The following is an 18,245-nucleotide window of genomic DNA, read 5'->3' as shown; positions in this document are numbered from 1 at the left end:
GAGAGCGTGGAGCCGCCGCCGCCCGCCCCGCTGCACTTCATGTACGTGGCGGCCGCCGCCTTCGTGCTGCTGGCCTTCTTGGGCTGCGGGGTGCTGCTCTCCCGCAAGCGGCGGCGGCAGCACGGTCAGCTCTGGTTCCCCGAGGGCTTCAAAGTGTCGGAGGCCAGCAAGAAGAAGCGGCGGGAGCCCCTGGGTGAGGACTCCGTGGGCCTCAAGTAAGTGAGGGCCGGGATCCCCAGGAGCCGCACACCTGCAGGCCCTCTCTGCTGGCCTGGGTGGGACTTGGTGTCCATCTCCAGGAGGGCCAGGCCCCCCATGTCCATGGCCCTCCAGCATGTTTTGGGGGAGCCTGGCACCCCCCGCCCACACTAGGGATGGCTCCCAGACCCAGGATTCTCCACGGCATGATCTAGAAGGATCTGCCCGCCCCTCCCCTGACCAGGCCCCCACCACAAACCTTGCCCCAGTAACCACTGCTCCTGCCCCGCCCACAGGCCCCTGAAGAATGCTTCTGATGGCGGCCTCATGGATGACAACCAGAATGAGTGGGGAGATGAGGATCTGGATCCCAAGAGGTTCCGGGTGAGTAGACGGCCGGCCGGGGAGCGGACGGTCGTGGCGCTCCTGTGCCCACATGGCCCCTGACCTTTCTTTGCTCACCACCCGGTAGTTCGAAGAGCAGGTGGTCCTGCCCGACCTGGACGACCAGACGGACCACCGTCAGTGGACACAACAGCACCTGGATGCCGCGGACCTGCGCGTGTCTGCCATGGCCCCCACACCGCCCCAGGGTGAGGTCGAAGCCGACTGCATGGATGTCAACGTCCGGGGGCCAGGTCAGCTCCAGCCCGGCTCTCATCCATCCCCCTGCCGCCCACCTGTTAGCCCTTCACTCATCCGCCCACCTGTTCACCTGCCAGTACCCACCTCTCCAGCCACCCCACTGGCCCCTGCCCTGCCCGGTGCCTGGCAGCCTGTTCTCACCTGCCTCATCAAGGTTGGAGGCTGAGCGCTACTCATGGGCAGGGGGCCTCCGTCCATCCCAGGTGAGTCACCTCTCTCCACCCCTCCTGCAGACGGCTTCACCCCCCTGATGATCGCCTCCTGCAGCGGCGGGGGGCTGGAGACGGGCAACAGCGAGGAGGAGGAGGACACCCCTGCTGTCATATCCGACTTCATCTACCAGGGCGCCAGCCTGCACAATCAGACCGACCGCACCGGCGAGACCGCCCTGCACCTGGCTGCCCGCTACTCACGCTCGGACGCCGCCAAGCGCCTGCTGGAGGCCAGCGCGGACGCCAACATCCAGGACAACATGGGGCGGACCCCACTGCACGCTGCCGTGTCCGCAGACGCACAGGGTGTCTTCCAGGTGAGGTGCCGCGAAGTAGCCGCGGGCAGGCCGCCAGGCTCAGCTGTGTCCAGTCCCCCTTGACCCACTCCTGGTCCTGAGGCCATCGCAAGGCCTGGGGTCTCACAGAGGCCCCCATGCACTCCACCATGCCCCCCTACCTTTTGTCATGGACTTCTGTCCCCGCCACCCACCCCCAACCTGGCCCTCCACTCAAAAGGATTTGGTTTAGGGTTTATGCCGCTCCACCCTCTTGGCCTCATTAGCATAGCAAAAGACGAGGGCTTCCCAAGGGTCCAGGAGTTGCCACTGCAGAACTTTGGGTACCTAGCTGGGGTCATCTGGGAAGTCCCAGCCGGGGTGGGGCAGCGAGGATCTGGGGGCTGCAGTGAGGCCGCCCACCCCCGCCCTGTGACCCTGGCCTCAGCCCTGCAACCTCCTCGCCCTCCCCCTGGACGCATGGCAAAGAGAGGCGGGGGCTGTGGCCGGAGGCGATGCTGGAGGCAGGGAGAGGCAGCCGGGAGACTGGCAGCCAGCACAGCCGGGGCTCCCGCTGCTGGGCCCCCGCGGCTGCTGGAGGCGGTTGGAAGCTGGGTCTCCGGGGCCCAGGCTGAGGCAGCCTTTGCTTCCATCCCCCACCCCCACCCCCACCACCAGGGGAACCATGTGGGGCCTTCCGTTTGCCAATAATCTTGAGCTCAAGTGATTGTCAGGAACGAGAAGTGGGCTTGGGCAAAGGGGTGACCAGGCACACCCAGGCAGGCCCTTTCCCTGCACCCCCGCCCGCCCTGCCCCCTGGCATCCACTCCCAGGGTGCGAGCGTGCAGCTCTGGGGTGCTTCTGCTCCCCAGTCACCGGCAAACACAAACCCCTTCCTGACGTGGTGGGGGCCCTGTAACCGCTGCCCGCAGGGCTCGGTGTTGTGGGGTGCGGTGGTGTCCCCTGGGTGGCGTAGCCAGGTCAGAGCCTGGCTGTGTCCCTGCTGTGGGCTCAGGGGACGCTCATGAGGCCATAGTCGGTCCCTGCTGTCCCCATGAGCTGTCTGGGAGGGACTCGGCAACTGGCCTGGAGAGATGGGCCTTGTTGGGATCTGGAGGTCATCCAGTGGGCTCCATAGGCCCCCAGGGGGCCCGTAAAGCCCACTGGACGCCATCTGACATCCCACGACCCGCCCAGATCCTGATCCGGAACCGAGCCACAGACCTGGACGCTCGCATGCATGACGGCACCACACCGCTGATCCTGGCCGCCCGCCTGGCCGTGGAGGGCATGCTGGAGGACCTCATCAACTCCCACGCCGACGTCAACGCCGCCGATGACCTGGGTGAGCCCTGGGGCACTTGCTGCCAGGGAGCCAGTACTGACCCACAGCGGCCCCTCTGGGTTTCCGAGACGGTCTCTGTTCGGCGGGAGTCAAACGCCCCGTCTTTCTCCCGACTTGCTGCTGGTGTTCCAACTGACAGCCATGGGGATCCAGTCCGGCGCACAGCCGCTAGTTACACCACCGCCACCGGTACTCTGCCGGAAATGCCGGACTGAGGCCACTCTACCCACTGCCTTTCTGCCCTGCAGGCAAGTCAGCGCTGCACTGGGCCGCCGCCGTGAACAACGTGGATGCCGCCGTCATCCTGCTCAAGAATGGGGCCAATAAGGACATGCAGAACAACAAGGTGGGCCTGAGCACCCCCCACCCTGGGGCTGGCAAGCAGGTGGCTGAGCTCCTGGGGTCTGGGCAGCAAGGAGTGGGCCCAGTTCACAGCCCCTACAGCCCTGCCCCTCCGGGCCTCAGTTTCCTGACCCGTAGCGTGACGGTGCTTCCGGTCCGAGTGAGATTCCTGGGTACACAGGTAGGCAGTGTGTCTGCCCACCCTGCCTGGCAGTTAGACAGCTGACCCATCCCTGCCCCTGAGCCTCACCCTGGACCCTCAGCTGTGGAGGCCGGGGGAGAGGGTGGGCCCTGGACGGTGAGGGGGCTCTGCCTCCAGATGAGGCAGCCGGCAGATGGGCCCCAAGCCTGGCCCCGCGGTGGGAGAGGGGAGGGGGAGGAGCCGCACAGGTGCTCACTGCCTGTGTCCGCAGGAGGAGACCCCGCTGTTCCTGGCCGCCCGAGAGGGCAGCTACGAGACGGCCAAGGTGCTGCTCGACCACTTCGCCAACCGCGACATCACGGACCACATGGACCGGCTGCCCCGGGACATCGCCCAGGAGCGGGTGCACCACGACATCGTGCGGCTCCTGGATGAGCACAGCCTGGCCCGCAGCCCACAGCTGCACGGTGCCGGCCCCGGTGGCCCGCCTGCCCTGTCGCCCACCCTCTGCTCCCCCAGCGGCTACCTGGGCAACCTGAAGCCGGCCGGGCCGGGAAAGAAGGTCCGCAAAGCCAGCACCAAGGGCCTGGCCGGGGCTGGCAAGGAGGCCAAGGAGCTCAAGGCCCGGCGCAAGAAGGCACCCGACGGTGCCGGCGTGCTGTCCCCCGTGGACTCTCTGGAATCGCCGCACGGCTACCTGTCGGATGTGGCCTCCCCGCCCCTGCTGCCCTCCCCGTTCCAGTCGGCCCAGTCCCTGCCGCTCAGCCACCTGCCGGGCATGGCCGACGCCCCTCTGGGCCTCGCACACCTGAACCTGGCGGCTAAGCCCGAGCTGGCTGCACTTGGGGGGGGCGGGCGGCTGGCCTTCGAGGCTGGGCCGCCCCGCCTCTCCCACCTGCCCGTGGCCCCCAGCACCAACTCGGTGCTTGGTGCTGGTGGGGGTGCTGTGAATTTCACTGTGGGTGGGGCCGCCAGCCTCGGGGGGCCATGTGAGTGGTTGTCCCGGCTACCCCAGCACAGCCGGGCACCCAGCCAGTACGCCCCGCTGCGCTCTGCGGCGGGCACCCTGAGCCCACAGGCAGCCGCCCTCCAGCACAGCGTGATGGGCCCCTTGCATAGCGGCCTCTCCCAGATGGTGAGCTACCAGGGCCTACCCACCTCGCGGCTGACCGCCCAGCCACACCTGGTGCCCGCCCAGCAGCCACAGCCGCCGCCCCCAAGCCTGCAGATGCAGCAGCCCCCACAGCCCCACCTCAGTGTGAGCTCGGCGGCCGGCAGCCACATGGGCCGGGGCTTTCTGGGAGGCGAGCCCAGCCAGGCGGACGTGCAGCCGCTGGGCCCCAGCGGCCTGGTGGCGCATACCATCCTGCCACAGGACAGCCAGGTCCTGCCCACCGCACTGGCCCCGCCCCTGACCACCGCCCAATTCCTGACCCCACCCTCGCAACACAGCTATTCCTCGCCCACGGACAACACGCCCAGCCACCAGCTGCAGGTGCCCGAGCACCCCTTCCTCACGCCGTCCCCCGAGTCCCCGGACCAGTGGTCCAGCTCGTCCCCACACTCCAACCTCTCCGACTGGTCCGAGGGCATCTCCAGCCCGCCCACCAGCTTGCAGTCCCAGCTCAGCCACATTCCAGAGGCCTTTAAGTAAATGGCCGCCTGGCCAGGACCCCTGCTGCCTGGCCCTGCCTGGCCCAGCAGCCGGACACAGCAGCCCAGCCCGGCACCCGGGGAGAGCTAGCGCGTTGTTACCAGAAAGGAGAGGGAGATGCATTTTCACAGTTTTTGCTTCTGCTTTTTTTTTAGTATTTATTGACGGACTTCGGTTGTGCCTGTGGCCACACTGCCGTTTTATTTATACGCGCTGGTTCCTGGGTCCGCAGGGGCTCGCCCGGTCCCGAGGAACCAGCCGTTCTCAGGGTCTGGATTCTCCCGCGTGGAACCAAGAGGCTCGTGACGTGTCTGTAAATAGGAACAAGGATTCTGGATTTATAAATGCCGTTTATTTATTGATTTCTGGCTTCAACGTCCTCCTGCCCCCCCGAAAAAAATGGTGTTGGAGGAAGAGAGTTTAACCAGCATAGTCCAAAAAACTCCTGAGGTCCCTGGAGCCTGGGAGGTGACCCGCCTACACCACCTGTGCCTGGAGAGGCACGAGGGCGGTCCGCCCTCCACACCTGCGGCACCAGGACTCCATGCACCTGAAACCAGACCCCCAGGTGGGCCTCAAGTGAGGCGCTGTTTTTTCCCCAAACGTGCTTTTTCTGATGTGTTCTTGGGGTGCAGTGAGAGTGTGTTTCTGGGTACCGGTCGTGGAATCGTCGTTTCGGCACCAGTATTATGAAGTTGTTCCCTGAGCGTGCAAGTTTCTCTAGAAGCTGCCCCACCCTGGGTGACTTGTGAGGGTGGGGCAGGTCCAGGAGGACCCATCGGTCGGAGCCCATCCTCTGGTGGGGAGAGTGTCAGCTGCCCTGAAGACCCTCCTCATGCACAGGTGGCCCAGGGTTGCAGGTGGGGGACTGGCCACCTGTGGGCCTGCTGTAGGGCCCTGACTTTGAGCAGTTTCTGTTTTCATGGGGAACGAGTGTACCAGAGAGCCTGGGACAGGCTGGTGTCCGCAGTCCCTGCCCAGCAGCTGTGCCCAGCCTCGGCTCGTGGGGGCTGGCAAAGGTGCTCCCCAGTGTGTGGCACCTGCTGGGAGAGCTGCCCCCCTGGTTCAGAGGGGCGCGTGCAGGAAGAGGGTGTTCTCACGTTACCGAGTATGAGCCTGTGGCAGTTAAATGTCTGTAAATATATTTTTTAAAGGTGGATTTTGTTTTAAAAAATCTGGAGACGACAACAAGGGTGTCAGGACAAGTCTGGGCCCATGAGGCCGGGCCCTGCCCCCCTTCCCCCCCTGCTGGACTACAGGTCCTGGGAGCACTGGAGGGGCGGCACCAGGCTGCCCTGTGGGTGGGCTTCCCCTCCCAGCCTCCAGGGGTGCTGCCTGCCCCTCCTGGTGGGGGGGCACGACCAGCCTCAGCATGAGATGTCCAACCTTCCCATGTCTTCTGGAAATAGTTTACAGGAAAAGGAGGCTTTTAAAAGTTACCTACATGTAAAACTGTAGGCGAATGATGTATATCCCGCCCCACCCGTCTTCTTTTGTTAAGTGATTTGCAATAAAGCGATGCAGCGGCCATCGAGATTTTGTTAAACTAGGCTATGACCTGGGCTCATTTTTGGGGGTGTTGCTTCTGCGCTGAGGTAGCCACAGCTGCCCTCATTGGCTGCAAGGATGTCCAGGGGCCCAAGTTGTGTCTAGAAGTTTGGGGACAAGCTTGGGCCAGGCCCCGGTAGGGAAGTAGGGGACGGTGGGTCCCAGAGGAGCTATAATGCCACTTGGATGAAGTCCCCGATGGCCATCCTAGGAGCCCCATGATAGGCGGAGTCTTGAGCCCAGGACAGGGCTGACCTGAGAGCCGTGCTGTGGGAGGATGTGGGGACAGTGTGGCTCATGCTCCTTCACTCAGGTACTGCAGGTGAGGGCTCCCTCTCCCTGCCAGGCACCCCCATGTGCTCCCACACCTGTGCCCTGGACACCAAGACCTTTGTCCCCCTGCCTCACACATTCGGGCTGCCAGCAGATGGCTTGCTCCACACCAAAGTGACAAAGGGGAGTTGGACATGTCCCTTGCTGCTCAGGACAATTGTGAGCCAAGGAATTGCTGGGCTTGGGGGTCAGCAGTTGGAAACCACCAGCCAGCCGCCCCTCGGAAGAAAGATGGGGTCTCTGCTCCTATAAAGGGTCGGGGTCCCGCAAACCCACAGGGCAGCGCCACTCTGTCCTGCAGCGTCGCTGTGAGTCAGCACCCGCTGGGGGCTTTGGGCTCCCCTCCCTGGCCACGAATCTGGACCTGTGACACTAGGAAAGATTCTGGGCGCAGGGACTGTCCTTGGGGAGGGCTCATCCTGGACTGTGGAGCCCAAGAACCCCGGCACCCCATAATCCACTCGTGGGTGTGTCCCCAAAGATGACAGCGGGGCTCAGGATCCCAGAGTCACTGTGGCACACACCCCTGGTATCCACCGGCAGGGCTGCCACACGACGGGGGTCCCTTAGATACGGGGGGAGGGGCACCCTGCTCAGACAGGGCACCCGGCACAGAGCAAGAGGAGGTGCCAGTATGGTGAGAAGCCCTGAGCAGGTCACTCAGAGATGGCCTGGCCAACGGGAGGAGGACTGTGCCTCAGTAGGACGGAGATCCCTGCTGGGGACGGCCTTTGGAGCCGTGTCACGGGATTGTCCGTTGTTACCTGGGCTTCTACGTTTCACCTCAATGAACTCTTCTAAACACAGACAGTCAGGAAGTTTCCTGGGGGCTCCCACAGCCGGGCCACAGACCCTTTAGAGAGGGGACAAGCCCGTTGGGTCCCCAGTGACCCGGAGAACCGCTGACCTAGGAGCCTAAGAATAGAGCAGGCTTGCTGGGGACTGGCCCTGCCCCTCAGAGCTGAAACCATGCAGGCTTCAGCCCAGACTGGACTGTCCATTCTGGGGGAGGGCATCCGGGAGAGCCAGGTAAGGTCACCCTAGCTGGTCGGTCCTGTGGGGGCAGGGGTGGGGGTACCAACCTGCTCACCACACACCTCATGTGCAGCTGGCCCTGGCCAGTCCCCCAGGGCTCCCCAGCCTGGGGCCCTGCCATGCCTTCCAGATGCCCAAGCATTGCCTGTCCTCAGGTGCCCCAGCCCCAGCTTCCTGCCGCCCCTTAGACCCCCTCCCGTTCAGACATGAGGGAGGGGTGGCTGGGTCACCTTTGGAGAGAAGAGCAATAGGCTGTGTGGGCCCTGCATGCAACTTAGGACGTTCTAGCCGCTCCCTGCAGAACAGGAGGCCACGGGATGCACAGCCTTGGGCAGAGGCACCGGCAACATCCTCCCCCACCTTGAACGTGGGCTGCTCCTGGGCCACGGGGCGAGCCGGGCACCGTCAGCAGCCCGGTGTTTTCTGTAGCGTGTCCGTGAACAAGAGCGGGCAGTCCCAGGGCAGGACCTCGTGCGTGGCAGCGGAAACGAGGAAGGCCCTCCACGAGGCAGGTGGACAGTGGCCGCCGCCAGGGGCTCCAACATTAGCACCACGGTGAGGCTGGCGTGGGGCGGGCGGTACTCCCTGCTGCCTTCGACCCGGGTGCTGGGGCTCAGAGCTGATGGGCCCGGCTGCCCCCAACAAAGCGTCCTGGGGTGGACGTTTTATTGCCGTCCGGTGGAAGCTGGCAGAGCAGATTCCGTTTCCGTCTGATGGGCTGGGCGCGTTGTCTTTCTGGACGCAGGACATAGCTCCCTGGGGCAGCAACGCTCTCCCGGCTTCTCCAGGGGGTCCCATGCCCCCAGCCCTTCCTTGCCTCTCCCACCCACCCCGCAGGGCTCAGCTCTGGGAAAAGGCTGCCTTTAGGGCTCCTGGAAGCTGATGGCTCTTCACTGACAGGCCTGTCTGTTGTCTGGCTGGGAGCCGATTCCTCAGAGGTGGCTGGCGGTGGCTTAGCGGCCGGTTCTCTCCTCCCACGCAGGAGATCTCTGCGTCCCGGAGCAAGCATGGCCAGAGGGCTCCTTAGAGCAAGGATGGTGAGACTGCGTCTCACGTCCTTTGGGTGTGCTGTCAGGAGAGACCAGGCCCTGGAGAGGGGCATCGTGCGTGGTAAAGTGAGGGGCAGCGAAGAGGGAGGCCCTCGGGCAGATGGACGGACACTGTGGCTGCAACAACGGGCTCAGGCCTTGGAACGAGGGTGAGGCTGCACAGGGCCGGGCGGAGTTCCCTGCTGCTGTACGAGGGGCCCGCTCTGGGTCGGAACTGACTCGCGTCTAGCAAGGGCAGACAGAGACCCCAGGAGCCCCGGCTAGAGAGCGCCTTGGACCGTCAGCCACAAGGTTGGCGGTTCAAAGACTCCACCCCGCCGGCCGCCCCCTCTGAGGGAGAAAATGAGGCTGTCTGCACATTTGAAAGATGGACAGCCTCAGTCGCTGGCTGAGCCGGGCAGGGCTGGGCTGCGGGTGGGCTTTTCTGGTCTATGCAGGAGAGCGCAGTTTGTGTTCCACCGCCCACTCCGGGGTCAGGGGAGTTTGTCAACAGGCCTCATGGAGCCTCAGCCGAAAACATCCGCCTCCCAACCGTGTGGGTGTGCCTGCCTCTGTGGGCCGGCGTGGGCGCCCAGCGTCTGGCTGCAGGCGAGGGAGGGGCTGCCGTGGAGGGGCAGTCCGTTGGGCAGCACAGTGTTTGTCGCTGTTTGGGCATTTCTTCACTGAAAAAAAATAAACCAAGTCTTAGGAAAGACCTCTTTCCTCTCGACCACCCCATTTCCTTCTGTGTGCCAGGAGAAATCAGGGCTCACAGGAAGGGAGCTGGCATGGTGGGCGGGACCCCTCACAGAGCCACCCCAGCAGGCCCCAGCCCCGTGGGGCTCTGGGGCTGGGAGGAGACTGGGACAGACCCCGGAGGAGCCAGGGCGGCCGGGCGCCCAGCAGCTCTCTGCCCCCCTCTGCTGGCAGCGGCCGCCAGTGCCCTCGTGCGCTCCTTCAGTCGGGTCCGCCAGTTGCACCTGCACGTCACCCTTCCCGCTGTACAGAGCAGGAGACTGGGCTCAAAGGCTGCACCTTCCCAACGGCAGCCATCAGCCAAGGTGGAAACCGTTCATCCACTGCAGAAGGCAGGTCATCAGTGGGCATCAGGAGACCAGCAAACAAGGGCAGAAGGGCCCTCCGACAGGGAAGGTCAAGGACTGTCCTCCAGGGTCTGCAGTAAATCTCAACAAGACAACGACAATCCCATAGAAAACGGGCAGGCCGCATGAACACATTGGTTAGCCAAGAGGACATCGGGCGGCCAGTGGGTCCAGGAAGAAATGCTCACCTTCAGTAGCCGCAGGAGAGCCGCAGCTCAAAACAACGCCGAGCCCACCTCTCGGAGGACCGATGCCAGAACTAGACCCCCCACACACATACATGCACATACACGTACACACAATGCGTGCACACACACACAAACACACATACATGGACATGTACACATAAACACACACGGATAGACACACACATGCACATACATACACGCACACAAACACAGACACACGGGCACGCACATATATACATACAGGCACATGCACACACACATACAGCAAAAGGTAGAAAGGGTATGGAGAGAGTGGAGCCCTCACACACTGCTGGGGAGGTGATGGTTGGGCTGCGGTCGCAGTGGGAAGCGGTGTGGAGCTTCCTCAACCAGCCAGGACCAGGAGCCTCTGGGGCCAGCCGTGTCTGCCCACAGACGCCCGACAGCAGTGGTTCTCACCCTCCCCACACCGCCACCCTTTCATAGTTCCTCATGTGGTGGTGACCCCCCCCCCAACCGTAACATTATTTTCGTTGCTACTTCATCACTATCATTTTGCTACTGTGATGAATCGGGCGACCTCTGTGAAAGGGTTGTTTGACCCCCAAAGGGGTCACGACCCACAGGTTGACAATAGGGAGCAAAACAGGAGCAGGTGTGTGCGCGCTGCAGTAGGGGAGCCGAGGGCACACTCGGGCCGGGCGCGGCAAAGCTGTCAGGCAGCGTGTGACGTGGCTGCTGAGTGAAGGCGGTCACGCCATGGGGACAGTGCGTCTGGGACCACGGCCGTAAAAGAAAGCAATCGAGAAGTTTCCACCCCACAGGAGGCTGGTCTGCCTGGCAGTAGGTTCAGTGGGGCGCAGGGCAAGGAAGTGGAGGGTGAGGGGAGAAATGGGTAAGGCTCGCACTGGACCCGCAGAAGCACTGACACACAGGCGGACGGACAGGTCAGAGCACCAACAGAAAGAAGGCAGGCGATTTCTACCAGCCCAGGGGGGAGTTCACAGCCAGCGAGCCTAGGGTGGCACTGTGCGAGAGCGAGCAGGGCTGGTTGCGGGGAGAAGAAGCCCTTTATCATTCCCGGCGACCCTCTAGGACGGGTTCAGACTGGAGTTGAAAGCTTCCTCTTTGCCTGCCTCGGGGCAGGTGGTACCCGGGCTGCTGGCCTGCAGGTCACAGCCCAATTCGTAGTTGGTAAAAACAGGCAGCTGAGAAATGCACGAGTGGACATGCAGGTCATTAGCTGATCCAGAAAAAATGTAATTAAAAAAAAAAACCAAAACAGAACTTTTCTGGGGCTGCAGGAATCAAACATGGCTCTTCAAACAACAGGCTTCCTTGCTTGCACTTAGAGGGCCGGGAACAGGCAGGGCGGGGCTCCCTCCACGGGCCCTGGAGGCTCTTGGCCTGGTGGCAGCCTGGCCCCCATCTCTGCCTGGGTGTGTCCTCTTTGAAAGTCTCCACTCCGATGGGATCAGGGCCCAGCCCGCTCTGCTCCGGGCTGCTGACCCCTGCCGAGGCCCTGTCCACATAGGTACTGGAGGCCAAGCCGCCAACATATCTTTGGGGAGGATGCAGTTCAGCCCCTAACAGTCCCCCACCACCCACCGAATCCCTTAAAATGCAAGTCCTTCTCACACATAAAACTGGGCCACCTCATCCCAACCCCCCCAAAAGTGAGATCTATTCCCACATCATGGACTCCAAGCCCAACGTCTCGTCCAAACTGCAGCCACAATCATCGAGCCCACGCTGACTCCACAGTCGTCAGTCTCTGTGGGAGCCGACGACCGCATCTTTCTCCCACCCAGCAGCTGGTGGGTTTGAACCGCCGACTTGGAGGGTAGCAGCCCAAAGCCCAGACCCTCCCTTGTGGTAGGTGCCATCGAGTCAGTGCCAGCCCACGGCCGCCCCAGGTGCCCGCCCTCCTCACAGCTGCTCCCGTTGGGCCTCCGCGTCCTCCCTTTGCTTAGACCAGCACCCCGTCCTTCCCCAGGGCCTGGTCAAAGTGGGCTCTTCTAAACTGGCCTCCGTCCCTCCTGGGACAAAGCTCTCGGGAGATGGGGCCACTCAGGGATGATGTCCCGTGTGGGCAGGGGAGGGGGCTTGGAGGTGTGTATGCTCTGCCCCAGCTTCCCTCTGCCCACTCTCAGCTTGTCGTACCACCCTTGCTGCCCTCCGAAGTCATGTGGGCTGGGAGCTGTGGCTGCCCAGGGGAGGACTGCCCGGCCAGGCCAAAGCCTCACATTGGCCAGCAGTGACAGGTATTCTTCACCAGACTGGGAGACCTGGACAGACTGGACAGACCAGACAGATGTGGTGCTGGCCCCAGCCCCCGCATGGGGCCTCAGCACTAGCTGACCTGCTAGAGCAGTGGCCACATGGTGGTGTCCATCCGTGGGTGTGGCTGGAAGGCAAACTCGGAAGACAGGCCAGTGGGCAATGAGCTCCCCGTCCCCTGCCCAGCAGACCCTGGGCTGGCCAGTATACTCACCCTGAGTCTGACCACTGGTGCCCCAACATGCAGGGGCTGGCTCTTCCCTTCCTCCATCCAGGGGCGCCCTACAGCCCCCCCACCCAGGGCCTTCCACAACCCCAGCTTCAGGCACACCGCCCCCCTCTCCACTCAGGTCCGACTCCTCCCACCTCTTGCTCAGCTGACTGGCACTGTGCAGGTTTCTGCCCCAACACTGGTGGGACCCTCACCAGGACAGCATTCATCCTGCCTCTCCCCACGCCCAGACCAGTGGTCCTCCTGCCCCTTCCCTCGGTCGGGGTCTCAGCCTGGCTGTTGTGCGGAGGACGCTCCTCACGTGTGGCTGCCACCTGGCAGCAGTGCACTCTGGGGTGGCCACCTCAGTTCTTGAGGGGTGTGTAGGGTCCGCCATCGTGGGATCTCAGTCAGACTGGGAGGTCAGGCTGGTCTTTTCCGCGTTGTTGATGTGGACATTACGTTTCCCCTGCTGTGCTCCCATCAGAGAGGTGGGGGCGCCGGCCAGCACTCGCCACTGCTACGGGGCGCTGGGGAGTGAGGCACACTTCAATCTGCAGAGCTTGTTGCCCGCACCCCCACCCCGTGCCCCTTCCACAGCAGACCCTCAGGCCACAAGGCAATTCTAAGTGTCCTCCTGGTGGGGACAGCCCTCTCACCACCACCCACAAGGGTAACGGGGTGTCGGTGAGCCAGGGAGAACCATGGTGGACCTGTAGTAGCCTTGATGTCCGCCCCCCAAAGCCCCACCTAGGGACTCAGACCACATGCCACCAGGTGAAGCGAAGCTCACGGTAAATAATGTATTTTACTGACCCAGCCCTGGTGTCATGCAGTTACACGCTGGGCTGCTAACTGCAAGGTCAGCAGTTGGAAACCACCAGATGCTCCAAGGGAGAAAGAGGGGGGTTTCTGCTCCTGTCTAGAGTGACTGTCTGGGAAACCCACAGGGGCAGCTCCACCCTGGAGGGGCGCTGTGAGCCGGCATCGGCATGGTTCTGAGTTGAATGTATCCGGCACATGACAACGTGGGACTGAAAAGCCCAGCCTGTCCCTGGATGGTTGTGCACTGTTCTTTTGTGCCGAGGCTGCTCCGACGTGGGCTGCACATGGAGACTCTCCGGTCCTGGGAGAACCACCCCAAGGACAGAGCAGCACTGGCCACGGGCCCGGAGGCCGTCCGCTCGGCAGACACTGACCGCCCTGGCTTCCTCCCATGGGGTCACTGTGGGCTGGAACCACCAACCTTCTGGTGGAAGCGGATGTTTCAGGCACTGATCAGGCGGCTCCTCCTCTCAAAACCCACCTCAGTGCCCCTGGCACAGCCCACTCTCAAAGGCCTTGCACCTCGTCCAGGACGCCCAGCCTCCTGCCCCAGCCTGACGTGGTGCCGGCACATGCACCCAGACTCCTCAGAAACCTCGTGTCCCAGAAGCTTTGGAAAATGTGACTACATGACCGCAGGGTGTGGACAAGGTGGTGGCGTCTGAGCCTCACCACCTAGGACAGAGTCACTGGGAAGAGACCTGCCCCACGGGGCTCCACGACGGTCTCGCCCTCTGCACCACCTGGGCTCCTTAGAGAACGGAGAGGGGAGGGGCAGTGAGGGACCAGCTCCTTCTAGGCAAAAGCCCTCTGATCCACTGTGGGCCCCACCCTATGTCCCAGCGTAGTCCCAGTCCACGTTTGTTGCCAGAGTCTGGATCCAACTCCTAGCCTGGCACCCCCAGACAAGGGTCCCCAGCCAGAAACGCAGGGGATGCCAACTCTCATGTGTCCCGCAGTGAGGACTCGAGGCCCAGAGAGGCTGATGAAGCCCATGGGCACACCGCCCTGAGCTGCAGCTTTGTAACCAAAGCTCTGAGCTCCAGGCACCCAGGACCCCCCGCCCCCCTTTCCCCCCCACCCAGAGGGCTGGCTGGGCCTGGGGATTTGGCAGGAGGTGGGAGAGGCAAAGGCAGAGTCTTCAGCTCCCCTGCCCGCCCTCCTGAAGTGGGGGCGTGGCTGGTCCATCCCTTCCCTTAGTGTCCATGCAGTGGCATGGGACACAAAGTGCACGCTTAGCAACACTGCCAGGCCTGCAAGGGGGCTGCACCAGGCCTGCCTGGCCTGCCCTGAGGGTGCAGGCCTGGCCTTGGGAGAGATGAGTAACACACTACAAGTTGCACCCAGGGCATGGCAGCAGGGCTCCTGGGTGGGAGGCGGGGAAGGCCACCCGCCCTGCTCTTGGGCCCTTGGCACCTGGAGCTGAAAGGAGCCAGGCGGAGGCTGAGCGGGTCGGGCTTCGTCTCTGTCTCTGCTTCTCACCAAGCTCCCTGTCTGGACCGGGACACTTCCTGGGACGGAGCCAGCAGGGCCCAGTGCCGACTGTCCACTGGGAGACACAGACCAGGAGCGGCCAGCTTTCCCTGACTGCTGTGGGAACAAGGGGGACCTGGTATCTGAAAGGCACGTGTTAGCTTAGTGCTGGCCAGCTGCCATGCCACATGCCAAGGGCCGGAACTCCGGTCCCTCTTGGGGCTCTGACTGCGTGGATGCAAACAGCGAGGTTTGCCTCTCCCTCTGCCCCTCTCCAGAGCTAGAGGAAGCCTGGGCTCAGAACTCCTTCTGGTCTCAACTCACATCAACTGCCCAGGGTTGGTTCCTGCAGACCCCCCTCTGCACCCTGACCGTGCCTCAAAACCCTTTCTGCACCCCCTGACCACTCCTGAAGGCCCCACTCGGCACCCCGACTGCTCCTGCAGCCCCCTCTCCATAGCCCTCTGACCGCTTCTTACACCAACGGCCCAGCGGCTCCAGCCCCATACCTTCTTTTCTGCTGGGTGAGAGGACTACTAGCTACAGATACCCAAAACAAGGGGGTTTTTGTTAGGGAGGGAACAGGTTACAACCCACAGCCAGGGATATTCTCCCGTCAAAACAGCTCCCCAGCTGTGCCCGCATGAGGGTCCCTGCCTGGTCTTTGGCGTCTGAGCCCTCAGCCCAGCTTCTGCCCTGCTTGGGCAAGTGCCACCAAGCCCTGTGGCTCTGCCAAGACGTCATTCCAGGGGCCACCGCCCTCCCCCAGCAAGCCTCCTCCTGAAAGGCCGGCGCTCAGCTCTCTGGCTCCATGAGCCCTCCTGCCCCTGCCCGTCCCCACCTTGCTCCTGGCGGTGGTGGGGAGCCCACGCTCCATCTCCTGCGTCTCCTCCTTCCGCCGCTCCCTTCTGCTGACTCGCTGGTGACAGCTCTCTGCCTAACTGGCCTAGGAGGTTCTCCGAGCAGGGGTCCCAGGCCTGGCTCTTCTCCTGTCTCTTGCTCTAGGTGGCCACAGGACCCCTCTGAGGTAGCTCCCTTAAGGACTGGCTGGATGGCAGGACTGACACCGCCCCCCACCCCAGGGCACTGTTGCTAGGGTCCATCCAGTCAGTGACCCGATGTCCAACGGAGCGCCCAGCGCCCGGCCCTGCAGCCTCACCATTGTCCCGCGGCTGCAGCCACGTTAGGGAGGCAGCTTGAGGGCCTGCCTCTTTTCCATGGACTTCCTACTGGATCAAGCACGATGCCCTTTCCCAGGGATTGGTCTCTCCTGCTCCCCTGTTGAAGGCTGTCAGAGAAGCCCTGGAGTCTCCTTGTCCGGGCCTTTAGGGGACGTTGTCCACCACAGATTGGCTGGTTCTCTGGGCATCCACTCTTATCTCCAGCGGTCTTCACACCCTAGCACCTCATTCACATGCACCCATTCTTTGGTCATGCCTCAGTGTCCAACTTTCACACGCACGTGCGGGGAATGAAAGAAAGAGCCATGGTTCAACGCAGGCGTATCGCTCTCAGTCCACAAAGTAACGTTTCACACTTCTCGCACCACAGCACCCTCTGATCCCCTGGGCTTTGCTTCCGCGAGCATCGACCGTGGATCCCAGCGAGACAAACTCCTAGGCAATCCAGCCTAAGAACAGCCTGTCCACTTCTGGGGAATTAGCCATACACACCCTTACGAACAGCAGCGGAGCTCCCTGGTTAGGGCTCCCTCTACGTTATCTGCATGACGCCAAGACCACAGGGGGCCCTGGTGGCCCGGCAGTTACACATTGGGCCAATAACCGCAGGGCCAGCAGTTGGAAATCACCGGCCTCTCCCCTGAGAAAGACAGACTGCCCACTCCTGCCAAGAGGGACAGTCTCAGAGACGCACAGGGGCAGTGCTGCCCTGTCCTGTGGGGTCACTAGGAACAGCATTGACTTGATGGCAGGTGAGTTTTGAAAACACACCTTATTTGCATTACTTATTAGCCAACTCCCCAATCCCCTTGATGGGTCACAAATGCCTCGTCTGCGTGGTCCTACCCAACCCCTTGGTGGGAGTTCCTCCCGTGACACAGGCCCTATAAGACAATCCGCCTGGCGAAGGGCGGTAGGTATGGCACCCTCCCTGGGCATCGCGTGAGGGGTCCTGTGGTACTTTCTAGCCCAGCTTCCACATCCGGCCGTGAGGGCTCATTCAGCAAGTTCCAGCGAGTCACCATCCATCCTCCACCAGCGGGCCCTGGAGCAGTAGCCACAGAAGTATGGTGGGAGTCTGGCAAAGGGAGGGAGGGGGGAGAGTGGGGCAGGCCCGTTTCCCCCTCTGGAAAACGAGGACACAGACGGTGGCCTGCTTGGCCAACCTGGGGATGCAGCCGCGGTGATGGGAGGGCCCCGGCCGGCTGATGTGGTGTCCCAGGGAGTCGCTTGAGTCACCCACCAGCCTTCTGGGGGTTCACCACTGAGCGGGGGGAGCTGTCTCGTTGGGCAGAGGGGCCCTGTAGCTCAGAGGGCTGATCAAACCAAATAGAATAAAACGCAACTCATTGTTGAATTGATTCTCTGAGGCCATAAACCTGTATGGGAGCAGACCACCTCAACTCCCCACGGAGAGAAGCACTGACCTTACAGTTAGCAGCCCAGCGCTTCCCTCCCTATGCCAGCCAGGAAAGGCTATGGGGGAGGAGTGCATGGGGTGCTGAGAGTGTGTGTGGGGGGGGCAGCCTCCATATCCGACACTGGGGAGCCTGCAGGAGGGAGGTCCGGTGGAGAGGTGACAGCACAGCGTGGAGAGAGTGGCAGGATGAGAAGGCTGGAGGGAGAGGCAGGGGCGTTTAGTGAGCACCCAGGAGCCTGGTGACAGCGAGTTACACGTTGGGCTACCCACAAGGTCAGCTGTTCGAAACCTACTCTGAGGGAGGAAGATGAGGCTGTCTTCCCTGTCCTGTCCTGTCGGTCGCTGGGAGTTGGAACTGACTCCATGGTTTGAGGAGTCGGTGGGGTGCACTGGAGCACACGCTCAGCTGCTTCCCAAAAGGCTGGGGGTGCTAGGCCTGGCCATCTTGCTTCTGAAAACAGCACAGGCGTCCTGGTGGGGCTCGGCTCTGACATCAGGTGGACTCAACCCCACAGCAACTGTTTGGCGCAATGGTTAAAGCGCTCGGCCGCCAACCTAAAGGCCGGCAGTTCTAACGCACCCCTCGCTGCGTGGGAGAGACGAGGGCGGCTGCTTTCCCAGAAGGGCCCCGTCTCAGGAGAGTGCGGGGTGGGCAGGGACCCCGGAGCGGGTTGGCCGAGACTGGGGTGCAGGAGAGGATGTGTACATGAGGGCGAAACCCTCCTTCCTTCGCAAAGGCGCCAACGAAAGACTGAACGGGCGCTTTGCAAGAGCGCGTCCTCAGCACGTGCACCCGGGCACCTGCAGCCCGAACTACCGTCACCAGGT

General features: G+C 62.7%; 1 protein-coding gene across 1 annotated transcript in view; it reads left to right on the top strand.

Moving 5' to 3' along the window:
• NOTCH1 (notch receptor 1) overlaps positions 1-6,359 on the top strand; it is a 35,258-nt gene extending 28,899 nt beyond the window's left edge. The window contains exons 29-35 of the mRNA XM_045289354.1: positions 1-215; positions 495-582; positions 671-836; positions 1,077-1,372; positions 2,528-2,675; positions 2,924-3,021; positions 3,431-6,359. Of these exons, the coding sequence (XP_045145289.1) occupies positions 1-215; positions 495-582; positions 671-836; positions 1,077-1,372; positions 2,528-2,675; positions 2,924-3,021; positions 3,431-4,813 (2,394 nt within the window). The 3' untranslated portion in view covers positions 4,814-6,359. The remainder of the gene's footprint in view (positions 216-494; positions 583-670; positions 837-1,076; positions 1,373-2,527; positions 2,676-2,923; positions 3,022-3,430) is intronic.
• The last annotated feature ends 11,886 nt before the right edge of the window (positions 6,360-18,245 follow it).

This window comes from Echinops telfairi, unplaced genomic scaffold, assembly GCF_000313985.2.
Source record: "Echinops telfairi isolate 266 unplaced genomic scaffold, ASM31398v2 ScPeMD7_25;HRSCAF=90, whole genome shotgun sequence".
NCBI lineage: Eukaryota > Metazoa > Chordata > Mammalia > Afrosoricida > Tenrecidae > Echinops > Echinops telfairi.
Note: the sequence above shows the minus strand (reverse complement) of the source record. Positions and strands in the feature narration are given on the sequence as shown.